The sequence below is a fragment of the Bombina bombina genome, chromosome 7, assembly GCF_027579735.1.
Source record: "Bombina bombina isolate aBomBom1 chromosome 7, aBomBom1.pri, whole genome shotgun sequence".
NCBI classification, from domain to species: domain Eukaryota; kingdom Metazoa; phylum Chordata; class Amphibia; order Anura; family Bombinatoridae; genus Bombina; species Bombina bombina.
This window is the reverse complement of record NC_069505.1, coordinates 8,144,186-8,159,505: the sequence shown is the minus strand read 5'-3', so window position 1 is coordinate 8,159,505 and position 15,320 is coordinate 8,144,186. Positions and strand designations below refer to the sequence as shown.

Sequence of the window (15,320 nt, the reverse complement as noted above, 5' to 3'; positions counted from 1 at the left end):
CTACCGATAAATATTCTGGAACTGAGAGCGATATTCAATGCGCTCCAGGCCTGGCCCCAGCTTGCGAGGACCAGGTTCATACGGTTTCAATCAGACAACATGACGACTGTTGCGTACATCAACCATCAGGGGGGAACAAGGAGTTCCCTAGCGATGGAAGAAGTAACCAAAATTATTCTTTGGGCGGAGTCTCACTCCTGCCACCTGTCTGCTATCCACATCCCAGGAGTGGAAAATTGGGAAGCGGATTTTCTGAGTCGTCAGACATTGCATCCGGGGGAGTGGGAACTCCATCCGGAAATCTTTGCCCGAGTCACTCACCTGTGGGGCATTCCAGACATGGATCTGATGGCCTCTCGTCAGAACTTCAAAGTTCCTTGCTACGGGGCCAGATCCAGGGATCCCAAGGCGGCTCTAGTGGATGCACTAGTAGCACCTTGGACCTTCAAACTAGCTTATGTGTTCCCGCCATTTCCTCTCATCCCCAGGCTGATAGCCAGGATCAAGCAGGAGAGGGCGTCGGTGATCTTGATAGCCCCTGCGTGGCCACGCAGGACTTGGTATGCAGATCTGGTGAATATGTCATCGGCTCCACCTTGGAAGCTACCTTTGAGACGAGACCTTCTTGTTCAGGGTCCGTTCGAACATCCGAATCTGGTTTCACTCCAGCTGACTGCTTGGAGATTGAACGCTTGATTTTATCGAAGCGAGGATTCTCAGATTCTGTGATCGATACTCTTGTTCAGGCCAGAAAGCCTGTGACTAGAAAGATTTACCACAAAATTTGGAAAAAATATATCTGTTGGTGTGAATCTAAAGGATTCCCTTGGGACAAGGTTAAGATTCCTAGGATTCTATCCTTCCTTCAAGAAGGATTGGAAAAAGGATTATCTGCAAGTTCCCTGAGGGGACAGATTTCTGCCTTGTCGGTATTACTTCACAAAAAGCTGGCAGCTGTGCCAGATGTTCAAGCCTTTGTTCAGGCTCTGGTTAGAATCAAGCCTGTTTACAAACCTTTGACTCCTCCTTGGAGTCTCAATTTAGTTCTTTCAGTTCTTCAGGGGGTTCCGTTTGAACCCTTACATTCCGTTGATATTAAGTTATTATCTCGGAAAGTTTTGTTTTTGGTTGCGATTTCTTCTGCTAGAAGAGTCTCAGAATTATCTGCTCTGCAGTGTTCTCCTCCTTATCTGGTGTTCCATGCAGATAAGGTGGTTTTACGTACTAAACCTGGTTTTCTTCCAAAAGTTGTTTCTAACAAAAACATTAACCAGGAGATTATCGTACCTTCTCTGTGTCCAAAACCAGTTTCAAAGAAGGAACGTTTGTTGCACAATTTGGATGTTGTTCGCGCTCTAAAATTCTATTTAGATGCTACAAAGGATTTTAGACAAACATCTTCCTTGTTTGTTGTTTATTCAGGTAAAAGGAGAGGTCAAAAAGCAACTTCTACCTCTCTCTCTTTTTGGATTAAAAGCATCATCAGATTGGCTTACGAGACTGCCGGACGGCAGCCTCCCGAAAGAATCACAGCTCATTCCACTAGGGCTGTGGCTTCCACATGGGCCTTCAAGAACGAGGCTTCTGTTGATCAGATATGTAGGGCAGCGACTTGGTCTTCACTGCACACTTTTACCAAATTTTACAAGTTTGATACTTTTGCTTCTTCTGAGGCTATTTTTGGGAGAAAGGTTTTGCAAGCCGTGGTGCCTTCCATTTAGGTGACCTGATTTGCTCCCTCCCTTCATCCGTGTCCTAAAGCTTTGGTATTGGTTCCCACAAGTAAGGATGACGCCGTGGACCGGACACACCTATGTTGGAGAAAACAGAATTTATGTTTACCTGATAAATTTCTTTCTCCAACGGTGTGTCCGGTCCACGGCCCGCCCTGGTTTTTTTAATCAGGTCTGATATTTTATTTTCTTTAACTACAGTCACCACGGTACCATATGGTTTCTCCTATGCAAATATTCCTCCTTAACGTCGGTCGAATGACTGGGGTAGGCGGAGCCTAGGAGGGATCATGTGACCAGCTTTGCTGGGCTCTTTGCCATTTCCTGTTGGGGAAGAGAATATCCCACAAGTAAGGATGACGCCGTGGACCGGACACACCGTTGGAGAAAGAAATTTATCAGGTAAACATAAATTCTGTTTTTCAGTGCCGAGTATATATAGCAGCGGCCATCTTCCCACCCACGTGGGAAACATCAGACTGATTTGGTTCCCCGATCTGAGGTGATGACATACTGAACAGTTGTGGAAGTCCCCTATTGGGATGAATTGAGCATGAATCGAACCGAGATGGTGGCAGGCAGATTGATGTTGGCAATATTAGACCCCTTACAGGACTGTCTTACCAGGCTTGAGCAGAGGCTCACCGAGGTGTGTGAGACTGTATTGAGGAACACAGAGCTCTCAGAGCACACCGCAGGACTTCTGAAAGCAGCATGCCCTAGTACATCAGCTGGTGGTGACGCAGAGAATAAATGTGATATGAGAGACGCACTTGATCCTTTGCACTACAAGACGGTCATATTTGCCCCAATACTCTGGCCATCCAGATTGAAACGCAATGCTTCCTTAGCCCCTGAGCCTTTTACTCTCAAGGATTGTCTCTCCTCCAGGATTAGACCAACAATGATCACAGGACATAGAGACCGGTTTGCTGATCTGAAAGCCTACTACCGGCAAAAAGAAGATCTGGTTATTACAGGCTGAAAAGGAATTGGCTGACAGTCCCTAACGTACCTCCACACCTTGCAGATGGAGGACTAATTCTACGATGCTTTATTCCTTGTACAGCTCAGTACAGTTGACTCTGGGCTGTTTGTTACCTAAGATTGTGTGGTGTGTACAGTTCTTCTTAAATAATGTTTATTTTAACAGGGGGAGTGGGCTAAATGTACCAAGGGCAACTGTTGAAGCTTTTGGGCAGAAGTTCCATCATTGTCAACTACCCCGGATCTACAAATGAAAGTCGGCATGGTATGACACTTGGACGTGCTGCCTAACTTCTCGGTTTAAGTGCTGTGATATGAGCTGACTCATATATATATTTGGGACGTTTATTTATATTGATAACATACTGTTAACTAACACTTTGACTTTGTGTATTAACTTGATGATGGGGCCGCAGTTACATGCTCCCATTACACTTAAGACCAACGCAAATAATCCTATTACTAACTGAGGTCTAGGTGAACATGTCTTTGCTTCCCTACTAAATATTTACGTTATCTTTAAAAGGGTTAAATATGCCTACTATGATTCCTACTCTGTGCTTATGTATTATCTAGTTACGTTCAATACGCCCCAGTGTCACTAGTCAGACTTGTATGCTGTTTATGGATGAGTTTATGCACGGTTCTTTGAATATTGTGGAGTCTCCTAACACAAAACGACATTTAATTTCTCACCAGCTATTATCGCATCTAGTCTTGTTATTATACATAGCAAAAGGATGAAGGAAGGATTTTTAGGTATTCCCCCTATTATTTCTTGATTCAAGGCTTACCTCTGGATAAGTTGGGTTTGCCTATCTTTTTAGTATTTAGGGGTAATCTGAAATCCACTTAAATGGTATGCCAAATAGGATAGACATGTCTGCTACGATTACAAACTCCTGCTTAGGCTGTGTATATGGGAACAACTTGTTCTACTATAACTATTTGGGTTTGGGCTCATAATACCAATACAAACATATGCATCACTACTTACTAATTTACTGAGCTGTCACGGCTGAGGCAGCATAACTTGTCTTATATGGTATGAGACAGTGTTGGGAAACCACAAAGAGTTTCTGATCAAATTAGTAACCTATCCTATATATGTTTTAAACCTAATCCCAGTGTTAGGAAATTGACAAGCCATGTTTTCCGATGCTGATAAGGTAAGTGATACCTGATAGTAATTCATATACATCGTAATACTTGATGCTACCTATTGTGACCAAAGCCTCATTTTTTATCGTCTTTTATCTATGCTTTTCATGAGCAAATTTGATTGCGATACCTGGCTAGTTAGAGTATTGATAGAATATAAATCTCATATCTCCATACCTAATACACCATGGGTTCTATCCGGGGCATTTTTAAGGCTGATGAGAGACTTTACTCCAGTATTTTACCTTAATTTGCTCAGAATTCCCAACTTACAAAATTTCTAGTTATTTTTCTAAGAGGGGCAACTTTTGGTATAATATCTCCCTTATCGTTGTGTTAAATTGGTATTATGACACAATAGGATCTATTGAGTCTGTTCATTACCCGGTTTAAATGTTCCATTAACTTGCTTACCCAAGCATCTCCGTGTTCTCCCCCCCCCCCACTCCCTTGGGCTTACATCCTATAGCAATTTCACTTCTATATATATCCCCTACCATACCCTCAAGTCATTATTTAATAATACTAGAGGTCCAAAAGCGACCACTACCTTCTATATAAGGTATTACTTTTTCTAGTTTATCTTTACATTCTACATTAGGGGAAAATGATAATATATATATTAGTTTGAAAAGTGTGACCAAAAATAAATGGAAAAAGGTTTGACTGAGAGCTTATAAGTTACCTACCTAACAATGATTATGTCTGCGTGTTAAAATGTTATATTTTACCTATACGATATATGCTACATTTTGGTGACAGTTTATACCATTGAGATGCTAATACTTGGACATATGCTTATGTCACTGATTATATTGTAACCTTATTGCTGTGTACTTATCATATAACCTCAAATAAAAACTTTTGAAGGAAAAAAAAAAATTACAACCCCCCCCACTAAATTACACAAAATAAAAAATAAATTATCAAATATTTAAACTAATTACACCTAATCTAATAGCCTTATCAAAATAAAAAAGCCCCCCCAAAATAAAAAAAACCCTAGCCTAAACTAAACTGCCAATAGCCCTTAAAAGGGCCTTTTGCGGGGCATTGCCCCAAAGAAATCAGCTTTTTTACCTATAAAAAAAAAATACAAACAACCCCCCAACAGTAAAACCCACCACCCACACAACCAAGCCCCCCCAAATAAAAACCTATCTAAAAAACCTAAGCTCCCCATTGCCCTGAAAAGGGCATTTGTATGGGCATTGCCCTTAAAAGGGCATTTAGCTCTTTTTCCGCCCAAAGATCCACTATTGGCTGATAGAATTCTATCAACCAATCGGAATTCAAGGGACGCCATCTTGGATGACGTCCCTTAAAGGAACCTTCATTCTTCAGTCACCGTCGTAAGAAGAGGATGCTCTGTGCCGGATGTCTTGAAGATGGAGCCGCTCCGCGCCGGATGGATGAAGATAGAAGATGCCGTCTGGATGAAGACTTCTACCGGCTTGGATGAAGACTTCTCCCGGCTTCGTTGAGGACTTCTTGCCACTTGGATGAAGACTTCTGCCGCTTTGTTGAGGATGGACGTCGGGTCTTCAAAAACTATAAGTGGATCTTCGGGGTTTAGTGTTAGGTTTTATTAAGGGTTTATTGGGTGGGTTTTATTTTTAGATTAGGGTTTGGGGGAAAAAAGAGCTAAATGCCCTTTTAAGGGCAATGCCCATACAAATGCCCTTTTCAGGGCAATGGGGAGCTTAGGTTTTTATTTGGGGGGGTTGGTTGTGTGGGTGGTGGGTTTTACTGTTGGGGGTTGTTTGTATTTTTTTTACAGGTAAAAGAGCTGATTTCTTTGGGGCAATACCCCGCAAAAGGCCCTATTAAGGGCTATTAGCAGTTTAGTTTAGGCTAGGGTTTTTTTTTCTTTTGGAGGGGCTTTTTTATTTTGATAGGGCTATTAGATTAGGTGTAATTAGTTTAAATATTTGATCATTTCTTTTTTATTTTGTGTAATTTAGTGTTTTTTTTTGTAATTTAGTTAATTGTATTTAATTAATGCAATTTATTTAATTGTAGTGTAAGGTTAGGTGTTAGTGTAACTCAGGTTAGATTTTATTTTACAGGTAAATTTGTATTTATTTTAGCTAGGTAGCTAGTAAATAGTTAATAACTTTTTGCTAACTATTCTACCTAGTTAAAATAAATACAAACTTAGCTGTGAAATAAAAATAAAACCTAAGATAGATACAATGTAACTATTAGTTATATTGTAGCTATCTTAGGGTTTATTTTACAGATAAGTATTTAGTTTTAAATAGGAATTATTTAGTTATTAATAGTAGGTTTTATTTAGATTTATTTTAATTACATTAAAGTTAGTGGGGGTTAGGGTTAGGTTTAGGGGTTAATAACTTTAGTATAGTGGCGGTGACGTTGGGGGCGGCAGATTAGGGGTTAATAAGTGTAGGTAGGTGGCGACGACATTGGGGCGGCAGATTAGGGGTTAATAACTGTATGTAGGTGACGGCGGCGGCAGATTAGTGGTTAATAAGTGTAGGTAGGTGGCAGCGACATTGGGGGCAGCAGATTTGAGGTTAATAACTGTATGTAGGTGGCGGTGGCGGGGGCGACAGATTAGGGGTTAATAAGTATAATGTAGGTGTTGGCGATGTCGGAGGCGGCAGATTAGGGGTTAATAAGTATAATGTAGGTGGCGGGGGTGGCAGATTAGGGGTTAATAAGTATAATGTAGGTGGCGGCGATGTCGGGGGTGGCAGATTAGGGGTTAATAAGTATAATGTAGGTGTTGGCGATGTCGGGGGCGGCAGATTAGGGGTTAATAAGTATAATGTAGGTGTTGGCGATGTCGGGGGCGGCCGATTAGGGGTGTTTAGACTCAGGGTTTATGTTAGGGTGTTAGGTGTATAAAGTCCAAGAGGCAGCCGCACCATCAAATAGTAATTTTATTAGGTTAATACAAAAGCATAAAAATGCAACATTTCGAACCACACAGGTTCTTAGTCATGCACATACAAATGCCCACTGAGCTCAGCCTTATATTGTAGCAGACAACTCCTCCGCATGACATCATCCAGGTTGCACAGGTGATTATTAATTACTATTGCACTCATCAATGGTTTCAATAGTGACAGCAGTACTTTCTGTGCTATATATAAGAAATTATGTTATAAAAATCATCATTCACATCAGAAAAACATTTCAAAAAATAATAATGATAACTTATCCATTAAATTTGTACAGACTCCATAGTCATCCATATATATAACTCCCATCAGTTTTGATATATAAACAATAAAACAGAGATCTATAGAAATACTGAGAGATCCCAATCTATATTCATACCCTACTCTTGAGGGTCTAAGAGTGTGAACCCTGCAGCAGGCACATCCCTGACATTTGTGCTGAACTACTCTGTTTGCGGGGTGTTAGGTGTAAACATACATTTTCTTTCCCCATAGGAATCAATGGGGCTGCGTTACGGAGCTTTACGCTCCTTTATTACAGGTGTTAGGCTTTTTTTTAGCCGGCCTCTCCCCGTTGATGTCTTTGGGAAATCATGCACGAGCACGTAAAACCAGCTCAAAGCAGCGCTGGTATTGGAGTGCGGTGTGGAGCTCAAATTTGCTTTACACTGCAATATTGCCTGCTAACGCCGGGTTTTTGTAAACCTATTATAGCAGCGCTAGAGGGAGGTGAGCGGTGACAATAACTTGCAAGTTAGCACCGAGCTGCTCATAACACAAAACTCGTAATCTAGCCGTTACTGTCGGCGATGTCGGGAAACTGCGGTTTAGATTAGAACAATGAAAATTTCCAAATATGAATAAAGAATGGATCCGAAAATTTGGAAACTGATTTATTCATTTTTTAAATTTTTCGGGATTTTAGTTATGGTGCTGATTCGGAAATTTGGATGCATTCAAATCTCCGAATCGCTCAAAATTTGTCCAAAATTAGTCCGAAATGAAAAGCACATGTCTAATAAGTAATAGTTTTCCATTATTGTGCACCAGTTGCACATCGTAGGAGGCTTACTGGGCACTCACCACAAATAAACTTTACTTTTCACAGAAATTGTGGCCCCCAGAACTGCCACTGTTCCCCCATGACTTTTATTCATGATGCATTTAATAAGGTGGCATAAGAAGCTCTCGCACTTATTTTTTTATCGTTATTTGTGGCTACTGCAGTTTACAAGGGACAGTGAATATTAACCCTTGGCTGCCAGAAAGGGCGTCAAGCTGTGCATAGTATTGCTCTGCTGCTCAGGGTTAGTAAAGGTGTAAAGAAAAGAAAGATATAATTTGTGAAGTAATAGTAAAGGGCCACAAGATGGCGCCACAAACCACACAAAGTAGCAACTGTTACTATATTATTAAAGGAACATTTAACCCTTTAAGATATTAATATAACACGTTTAATTATATGTAGTAAAACAACTTTGCAATATTCTTTTTTCCTGTAAATTAATTCTGAATATTGTGGGCTTCCAAAATTCCTGTTAATAGTAGAAGTACAGACACGGTCTTTGGTTCTCTAGCAAGACATTTTCTAACTAATGGAAGTCAACTGTAAAGTGTCTGAAAACTGTCCCTTTAACTGAATTCTTAAAGGCATTTCCGTAAAGGGATATATTTGCTAAATATGTGTATAATAGTGAATATATGCAGGCGAGTTCTCTAATAAGCACAAGTGTAATATAAACTACTATTATATTGATTCATTATTTGTATATGCAATCATGAAAGATTTCCCATCCCATAAAGCAATCCAAACCCCTTTATGTAGACCACATTATACGCATTAGGTCAGGGCACAATAGATACAAAAATAGCAAAAGATTCATCTTCAGGCAACTCCCTGGACGAATGTCACACAAACCTCTTAGAGAATCTTTTAATGAAAGTGTTAAAAAGGCAGACGTGGGCCTCACACGGTATCAATTATACTGTGCAATAGATTAAAGCAAAGGAATGGCTTCTGTTTAAAGGGACGGTCTACTCCAAAAAAGTATTGTTTAAAAAGATAGATAATCCCTTTATTATCCATTCCCCAGTTTTGCATAACCAACACAGTTATATTAATATACTTTTTACCTCTGTGATTACCTTGTATCTAAGCCTCTGCAGACTGCCCCCTATCTCAGTTTTACCTCTGTGATTACCTTGTATCTAAGCCTCTGCAGACTGCCCCCTACCTCAGTTATATTAATATACTTTTTACCTCTGTGATTACCTTGTATCTAAGCCTCTGTAGACAGCCCCCTTATCTCAGTTTTACCTCTGTGATTACCCTGTATCTAAGCCTCTGCAGACTGCCCCCTATCTCAGTTTTACCTCTGTGATTACCTTGTATCTAAGCCTCTGCAGACTGCCCCCTATCTCAGTTATATTAATATACTTTTTACCTCTGTGATTACCTTGTATCTAAGCCTCTGCAGACTGCTCCTTATCTCAGTTATATTAATATACTTTTTACCTCTGTGATTACCTTGTATCTAAGCCTCTGCAGACTGCCCCTTATCTCAGTTATATTAATATACTTTTTACCTCTGTGATTACCTTGTATCTAAGCCTCTGCAGACTGCTTCTTATCTCAGTTATATTAATATACTTTTTACCTCTGTGATTACCTTGTATCTAAGCCTCTGCAGACTGCTCCTTATCTCAGTTATATTAATATACTTTTTACCTCTGTGATTACCTTGTATCTAAGCCTCTGCAGACTGCCCCTTATCTCAGTTATATTAATATACTTTTTACCTCTGTGATTACCTTGTATCTAAGCTTCTGCAGACTGCTCCTTATCTCAGTTATATTAATTATAATTTTTACCTCTGTGATTACCTTGTATCTAAGCCTCTGCAGACTGCTCCTTATCTCAGTTATATTAATATACTTTTTACCTCTGTGATTACCTTGTATCTAAGCCTCTGCAGACTGCTCCTTATCTCAGTTATATTAATATACTTTTTACCTCTGTGATTACCTTGTATCTAAGCCTCCGCAGACTGCTCCTTATCTCAGTTATATTAATATACTTTTTACCTCTGTGATTACCTTGTATCTAAGCCTCTGCAGACTGCTCCTTATCTCAGTTATATTAATATACTTTTTACCTCTGTGATTACCTTGTATCTAAGCCTCAGCAGACTGCTCCTTATCTCAGTTATATTAATATACTTTTTACCTCTGTGATTACCTTGTATCTAAGCCTCTGCAGACTGCTCCTTATCTCAGTTATATTAATATACTTTTTACCTCTGTGATTACCTTGTATCTAAGCCTCTGCAGACTGCCCCTTATCTCAGTTATATTAATATACTTTTTACCTCTGTGATTACCTTGTATCTAAGCTTCTGCAGACTGCTCCTTATCTCAGTTATATTAATTATAATTTTTACCTCTGTGATTACCTTGTATCTAAGCCTCTGCAGACTGCTCCTTATCTCAGTTATATTAATATACTTTTTACCTCTGTGATTACCTTGTATCTAAGCCTCCGCAGACTGCTCCTTATCTCAGTTATATTAATATACTTTTTACCTCTGTGATTACCTTGTATCTAAGCCTCTGCAGACTGCTCCTTATCTCAGTTATATTAATATACTTTTTACCTCTGTGATTACCTTGTATCTAAGCCTCAGCAGACTGCTCCTTATCTCAGTTATATTAATATACTTTTTACCTCTGTGATTACCTTGTATCTAAGCCTCTGCAGACTGCTCCTTATCTCAGTTATATTAATATACTTTTTACCTCTGTGATTACCTTGTATCTAAGCCTCTGCAGACTGCCCCCTATCTCAGTTATATTAATATACTTTTTACCTCTGTGATTACCTTGTATCTAAGCCTCTGCAGACTGCCCCTTATCTCAGTTATATTAATATACTTTTTACCTCTGTGATTACCCTGTATCTAAGCCTCTGCTGACTCCCCTTATCTCAGTTATATTAATATACTTTTTACCTCTGTGATTACCCTGTATCTAAGCCTCTGCAGACTGCCCCTTATCTCAGTTATATTAATATACTTTTTACCTCTGTGATTACCCTGTATCTAAGCCTCTGCAGACTGCTCCTTATCTCAGTTATATTAATATACTTTTTACCTCTGTGATTACCTTGTATCTAAGCCTCTGCAGACTGCCCCCTTATCTCAGTTATATTAATATACTTTTTACCTCTGTGATTACCCTATATCTAAGCTCTGCAGACTGCCCCCTTATCTCAGTTATATTAATATACTTTTTACCTCTGTGATTACCTTGTATCTAAACCTCTGCAGACTGCTCCTTATCTCAGTTATATTAATATATTTTTTACCTCTGTGATTACCTTGTATCTAAGCCTCTGCAGACTGCCCCTTATCTCAGTTATATTAATATACTTTTTACCAATAGGATGGTAGCTGCTCAAATCCTATTGGCTGATTGGAACAGCCAATAGGATTTTAGCAGCTATAATCCTATTGGCTGATTGGAACCTTTCAGCCAATAGGAATGCAAGGGACACCATCTTGGATGACGTCACGTTCATTGAAGTTCCAGTTTACAGTGGCGACCGTATGAAAAGGAGCTCCGTGCCGGATGTCTTCAGGATGGACCCGCTCCGCGCCGGATGTATGAAGATAGAAGATGCCGTCTGGATAAAGACTTCTTGCCGCCTGGATGAGGACTTCGTCGGCTGGATGAAGATGGAAGAGGCTGCCCGGATGAAGACTTCTTGCTAGCTCGATGGTTCCTTCAAGCGGGACTTCAATAACTATAAGTGGATCGTCGGGGGTTAGTGTTAGTTTTTTTTAAGGTTTTTTTGGGTGGGTTTTATTTTTAGATTAGGGTCTGGGCGGTAAAAGAGCTAAATGCCCTTTTAAGGGCAATGCCCATACAAATGCCATTTTCAGGTCAATGGGGAGCTTAGGTTATTTTAGATAGTTTTTTTATTTGGGGGGGTTGGTTGGTTGGGTGGTGGGTTTTACTGTTGGGGGGTGTTTGTATTTTTTATTACAGGTAAAAGAGCTGATTTCTTTGGGGCAATGCCTCACAAAAGGCCCTTTTAAGGGCCATTGGTAGTTTATTGTAGGCTAGGGTTTTTTTTATTTTTGGGGGGGGCGCTTTTTTATTTTAATAGGGCTATTAGATTAGGTGTAATTCTTTTTTTTTTGATAATGTGTTTTTTTCCCCGTAATTTAGTGTTTTTATTTTTTGTAACTTAGTAATTTTTAATAATGTTTATTAGTAGATTTTTTTAATATGTAATTTAGTTAGTTTAATTGGTAGTTTAATTTAATTGTAGTATAATAGTTAGAGTAGGTTAATAATAGTTTAAAAATAGTTTATTTTAATTCTACAGGTAAGTTTACATTTTTTTAAGATAGGGATGTTGTAATTTTAATTTAAAGTTTGCGGGTTGTTAGGTTTAGGGGTTAATAGCTTAATTTAGTTTATGGCGATGTGGGGGCTGGCGGTTTAGGGGTTAATAGGTTTAGTTGGTGGTAGTAATGTGGGAGGCCAGAGGTTTAGGGTTTAATACATTTATTTAGTGGCGGCGGGGTCTGGGAGCGGCGGGATAGGGGTTAATAACTTTATTTAGGTGACGGCGGGGTCCGGGAGCGGCGGGATTAGGGTTAATAACTTTATTTAGGTTGCGACGGGGTCCGGGAGCGGCAGAATAGGGGTTAATAACTTTATTTAGGCGGCGGCGGGGTCCGTGAACGGCGGGATAGGGGTTAAACATTTTAGTATAGTGACTGCGTTTAGTGACAGAGTATAAATAAAGTTGGTAAAAAGCAGAATAGACGCAAGATCGATAACTGCTAGTTAACAACAGTCCGTACTTGGTGTGCATCTTTTTCCCGGCTTTTTTTATAAATATGGAGATCGTATTCAGGTCCGCGGCCGCGATGTACGGCGATGTTAGGCGAGCGTATTGGTGTCGGCAAATGCAGCATAGTTGAGGCTTTGATAAATATCCCCCTAAGTGTTGTCAGTAGCGGGTTTGTATCTTGTCAGGTTCATGTAACGTATTGTAATAAACAAAATGTCATTAATACGTTCTGCTCTTTTTCTTCCAGAACGCATTAGAGCCGGTGTTTTACTCATATCCTGTTACTGGCGATTACACAGATTTTGATAGCTGGAATGGGATTCCTGTTGGGCTTCCTCACCCACCCTCTTCTTCTGCTTACACAAAAGGTGAGTTCCAGAAAAATATAGCAATTACGTGACATCTCACAACAACCATGTTCTGTGCTTATTTCTCTGCTATTGATAGACTGGGCATGTTTATTCTCTAATACAACCAGAGACCAGGGCAAGAAACATCCAGTACACAACCAGAGGCCAGGGCGAGGAACATCCAGTACACAACCAGAGGCCAGGGTGAGGAACATCCAGCAAACAACCAGAGGCCAGGGTGAGGAACATCCAGTACACAACCAGAGGCCAGGGCGAGGAACATCCAGTACACAACCAGAGGCCAGGACGAGGAACATCCAGTACACAACCAGAGGCCAGGGCGAGGAACATCCAGTACACAACCAGAGGCCAGGGTGAGGAACATCCAGTACACAACCAGAGGCCAGGGTGAGGAACATCCAGTACACAACCAGACGCCAGGGTGAGGAACATCCAGTACACAACCCAAGGCCAGGGTGAGGAACATCCAGTACACAACCAGAGGCCAGGGTGAGGAACATCCAGTACACAACCAGAGGCCAGGGTGAGGAACATCTAGTACACAACCAGAGGCCAGGGCGAGGAACATGCAGTACACAACCCAAGGCCAGGGTGAGGAACATTCAGTACACAACCAGAGGCCAGGGCGAGGAACATCCAGTACACAACCAAAGGCCAGGGCGAGGAACATCCAGTACACAACCCAAGGCCAGGGTGAGGAACATCTACTACACAACCAGAGGCCAGGGTGAGGAACATCCAGTACACAACCAGAGGCCAGGGTGAGGAACATCCAGTACACAACGAGAGGCCAGGGCAAGGAACATCCAGTACACAACCAGAGGCCAGGGCAAGGAACATCCAGTACACAACCAGAGGCCAGGGCGAGGAACATCCAGTACACAACCAGAGGCCAGGGTGAGGAACATCTAGTACATAACCAGAGGCCAGGGTGAGGAACATCTAGTACACAACCAGTGGCCAGGGTGAGGAACATCCAGTACATAACCAGAGGCCAGGGTGAGGAACATCTAGTACACAACCAGTGGCCAGGGTGAGGAACATCCAGTACACAACCAGAGGCCAGGGTGAGGAACATCCAGTACACAACCAGAGGCCAGGGTGAGGAACATCCAGTACACAACCAGAGGCCAGGGTGAGGAACATCCAGCAAACAACCAGAGGCCAGGGTGAGGAACATCCAGTACACAACCAGAGGCCAGGGTGAGGAACATCCAGTACACAACCAGAGGTCAGAGCGAGGAACATCCAGTACACAACCAGAGGCCAGGGTGAGGAACATACAGTACACAACCAGAGGCCAGGGGAAGGAACATCCAGTACACAACCAGATGCCAGGGGAAGGAACATCCAGTACACAACCAGAGAAACATCCAGTACACAACCAGAGGCCAGGGCGAGGAACATCCAGTACACAACCAGAGGCCAGGGTGAGGAACATCCAGTACACAACCATAGGCCAAGGTGAGGAACATCCAGTACACAACCAGAGGCTAGGGTGAGGAACATCCAGTACACAACCAGAAGCCAGGGGAAGGAACATCCAGTACACAACCAGAGGAACATCCAGTACACAACCAGAGGCCAGGGCGAGGAACATCCAGTACACAACCAGAGGCCAGGGTGAGGAACATCCAGTACACAACCAGAGGCCAGAGTGAGGAACATCCAGTACACAACCAGAGGCAAGGGCAAGGAACATCCAGTACACAACCAGAGGCCAGGGCAAGGAACATTCAGTACACAACCAGAGGCCATGGTGAGGAACATCCAGTACACAACCAGAGGCCAGGGTGAGGAACATCCAGTGCACAATCAGAGGGCAGGGTGAGGAACTTCCAGTACACAACCAGAGGCCAGGGTGAGGAACATCCAGTACACTACCCGAGGCTAGGGCAAGGAACATCCAGTACACAACCAGAGGCCAGAGTGAGGAACATCTAGTACACAAGCCAAGGCCAGGGTGAGGAACATCCAGTACACAACCAGAGGCCAGGGTGAGGAACATCTAGTACACAAGCCGAGGCCAGGGCGAGGAACATCCAGTACACAACCAGAGGCCAGGGCGAGGAACATCTAGTACACAACCAGAGGCCAGGGTGAGGAACATCTAGTGCACAACCAGAGGCCAGGGGAAGGAACATCCAATACACAACCAGAGGCCATCCGGGCAGCCTCTTCCATCTTCATCCATCCAGTACACAACCAGAGGCCAGGGTGAGGAACATCCAGTACACAACCAGAGGCCAGAGTGAGGAACATCCAGTACACAACC

The 15,320-nt window shown here is 41.9% G+C and overlaps 1 protein-coding gene across 1 annotated transcript in view; it reads left to right on the top strand.

Moving 5' to 3' along the window:
- LOC128635705 (uncharacterized) overlaps positions 1 to 15,320 on the top strand; it is a 93,459-nt gene that overhangs the window by 21,105 nt on the left and 57,034 nt on the right. The window contains exon 2 of the mRNA XM_053688831.1: positions 12,922 to 13,042. Coding sequence (XP_053544806.1) covers positions 12,922 to 13,042 — 121 coding nt within the window. The remainder of the gene's footprint in view (positions 1 to 12,921; positions 13,043 to 15,320) is intronic.